This window comes from Heterocephalus glaber, unplaced genomic scaffold, assembly GCF_053883595.1.
Source record: "Heterocephalus glaber isolate CG9 unplaced genomic scaffold, H.glaber_assembly_v1.0 deba00001460, whole genome shotgun sequence".
In the NCBI taxonomy this organism is placed as follows: domain Eukaryota; kingdom Metazoa; phylum Chordata; class Mammalia; order Rodentia; family Bathyergidae; genus Heterocephalus; species Heterocephalus glaber.
Window position 1 is genome coordinate 12535401 of NW_028258307.1, and position 3075 is coordinate 12538475.

Consider the following 3075-nt stretch of genomic DNA (forward strand, 5'->3'; position numbering starts at 1 on the left):
TTGTGGCTAAAAGCAGTCTGCCTAAGGGATAGCTTTTCAGGCTATCCATTGTTTTCTAGTGATTTATCTCCAGCTCCGGATTTCCAGTTCACTGTTGGTGACATACCATTTTTCTGCTTTTAACTTAGACACAAGTTTCTTCTTCATTTACGATTTTTCAGAAATGAAATAAAGTAGGTTGTTTTTAAATGTTTTATTACATCAGCTCTAGTACCCTTTGTGAATGAATACAATCTAGTCAGCCATTTAGTTTGGTCACCAAAAAAAAGTTTATTTTGAATTATCACATAACTGTACGTAATATGTAGACTGGAACTTGCTACACTTTTTCTTTATGAAACGATCACCACAAGCAGCATGGTACTTGTCATTGCTGCTCTACATCCCATAAAACTTAGAGGAGAGATAAATTTTGAGGAAACTCCCAGGCAACTGCAGTAAAACATCATATGGGAAGCTATAGGTATAGGATGGTGATGGCATTATATGAAAGCTCAAACTTGCTTCAAAATCTGGGCTACTGAAATCTTACAATTAAATTCACATTTTCTTAATTCACAAAGAAATTGTACACATCTAAGAAACAGTTACCTCTACACAAATCCCCAATCTCGTCAGTAATATTCAGTCTTAACAGAAAACTTTGTATTAGGTAGTTGTTTTATTTCCTACTCTGCCACTTAAAATTTTAAGCCCATTCTAATGCTACAAAACTGAGAATAGTGACTGTATATGTTAATACTTTAACAGAAAAGTTACTTGAATTTTTAAACTAGAAACAGTGTTATCTAGCTTACCTTTAAAAAAAAACAATGCATGACTGTATGGATAAGTGATGGTTTTCTAACAACTACATTTAACATAAAGATTCCAGTGCTTTAAGATCAAAACTAACAGATTTGATTTGTTAAGCAATGAGCTATTTTAGTTCATTAAAGTATATTTCACAGCTGTTATGATGTGTTTGGCACTGATTCCAAACATATCTAGCAATTCACTAGCTTTTCCACTCCGAGGTACTTCTGCGACTGCCAATTGATGAACAAGGATGTCAGGCTCCCTGGAGACAGCTGCACACACAGCTTCTCCAATGCCACCTTCTCTGCAGTGATCTCCCACGGTGATGATCCAGCCACCTGTGGCTCTTGCACTGGAAATGAAGGTGGCAGCATCCAGAGGTTTAACAGTAAATGGGTTAATGATAGGAATAGAAATACCTTGTTGAGAAAGATCATCAGCACCTGCTAAGGCCTCATGTAGAGTAACTCCAGCTCCAATAACTGTGATCTTGTCATTGACACTGGAGCCAATTATTTTGGCCTGTCCAATCTCGAAATTTTCCTATGGGGTATAAATAACTGCAGTTTCTGTCCAGCTGGTACGAATGAAGCACATTCCCTTGGTATTGGCAGCCAGATAAACAGCATACTCTGTTGAGACTGCATCACTTGGATAGAAAATAGTGCAATCGGGAATGCTTCGGAACATGGCTAGATCCTCCAGGGCCATCTGAGAGGGTCCATCTTCACCAATAGATACCCCACAGTGAGAACCAACAAGGCTGATATCGGTTTGAGAGCGGGCTCCCATTCAGATCTGATCAAATGCTCGGGACAAAAAGGCAGCAAATGTACTAACAAAAGCAATGGTTCTATTGCGTGTGGCACAGCCCAATGCCACACTGACCATGTTTTGTTCAGCAATAAAACACTCTATGAAATGCTCAGGGTGATCTTTCTGAAATACGTCAGAAAAGGTAGAGTTCTTCGTATCACTGTCCAGAGCAATAACCCTTTCACACACATGGCCCAATTCAGCCAGAGCCATGCCATATGCTTTCCTGGTAGCTATCTTCTCACCTGCTTTGTAAGCAGGTAGAGAGGTCATTTTTATGTTACAGATGCTGATCTGAGGAGAGTCTTCAATAGGAGGTTTCGGTGTGAGCTTTCTGTTGGTCTGTATCTGACTCTCTATTAGTTTGATAATTGCATCTGCCCTCTCTTTTGGCATTGGCTTTCTGTGCCAATTTTCTGCATCCTCAATGTCTGGAATGCCCTGACTGACCCTTGAAAGTCTTGGCAATTACAGCAGTAGGTTTGCTCTTCGCTTGAGCTGCTTGCCAAAATGCTTGGCATAATGCCTCCACGTCATGACCATCCACTATGTAAGAATTCCACCCGAAGGCTTCACGACGATTCTGACACACTTCTGTGCGGTGCTCCAGGGGCGTGGTGCCACTCTGTCCCAAGCGGTTCACATTGTCCAAACTGTAGTGGGAGGCAAAGGCCAAAGCCTCCCAGACAGAGCCTTCTGCGGATTCACCATCTCCCATGAGGCAGAACACTCGGTAACTGGCCTTGTCGAAGTACTTGCCTGTGTAAGCCATTCCACACGCAGCACCTAATCCTTGCCCAAGGGACCCTGTTGCCACATCCACAAACGACAGTCGAGGGGTGGGATGTCCTTCCGAGTCGCAGTGAAGCTTCCTCAGGCTCAGCAAGTCAGATTCGCAGATATCGCCCACCTCGGCCCAAGTGGCATAAAAGACTGGCACTGCGTGGCCCTTGGAGAGGACGAATCTGTCGTTGTCGGCGTGCTCTGGGTCCGTCTGTTTATACCTCATCGTGTGGAAGAAGAGCACAGACAGGATCTCGGCCGCACTACAGCAGGACATAGGGTGGCCGGAGCTGCAGGTACTTGTAGCCTTGATGGAATGGATTCGCAGGCGATTGGCCGTGTCCCGCAACATCTGCACGGCCTCCGCATCAGGCTGAGAGTCGTTGGCCTCGGCCATGGCGGTTCTCTGGTCGGTTGCGGCCAGGCAAAGACAGGCCCAAGCGGTTGTGTCACGCGACCACCGTGCGCGCTCTGCCTCTGGGAGGAAACCACTGCGGGGGCGGGGGGGGGGGGCGCCTGGAGCATCCGCCAATGGCCTGAGCATGCGTGCTTGTCTGCTGTAGGCAGCTTTGCGCTGCCCCTCCCTCTGCCCAACTGAACCTAATTTTTAGTGTTACCTTATGTCTTGCAGGCATAGCATTATTCATAATATAAATTCAAGAGGGGACAGACATAAAT

General features: G+C 45.0%; 1 protein-coding gene across 1 annotated transcript; it reads right to left on the reverse strand.

Moving 5' to 3' along the window:
• Nucleotides 1-233: 233 nt before the first annotated feature.
• Nucleotides 234-2873, reverse strand: Tktl2 (transketolase like 2). Its single transcript, XM_004921101.3, is given in 2 exon segments — nt 234-2058; nt 2060-2873. Coding segments are annotated over 2 exon segments (1869 nt in total). The 5' UTR covers nt 2795-2873; the 3' UTR covers nt 234-924.
• Between the last annotated feature and the right edge of the window lie 202 nt (nt 2874-3075).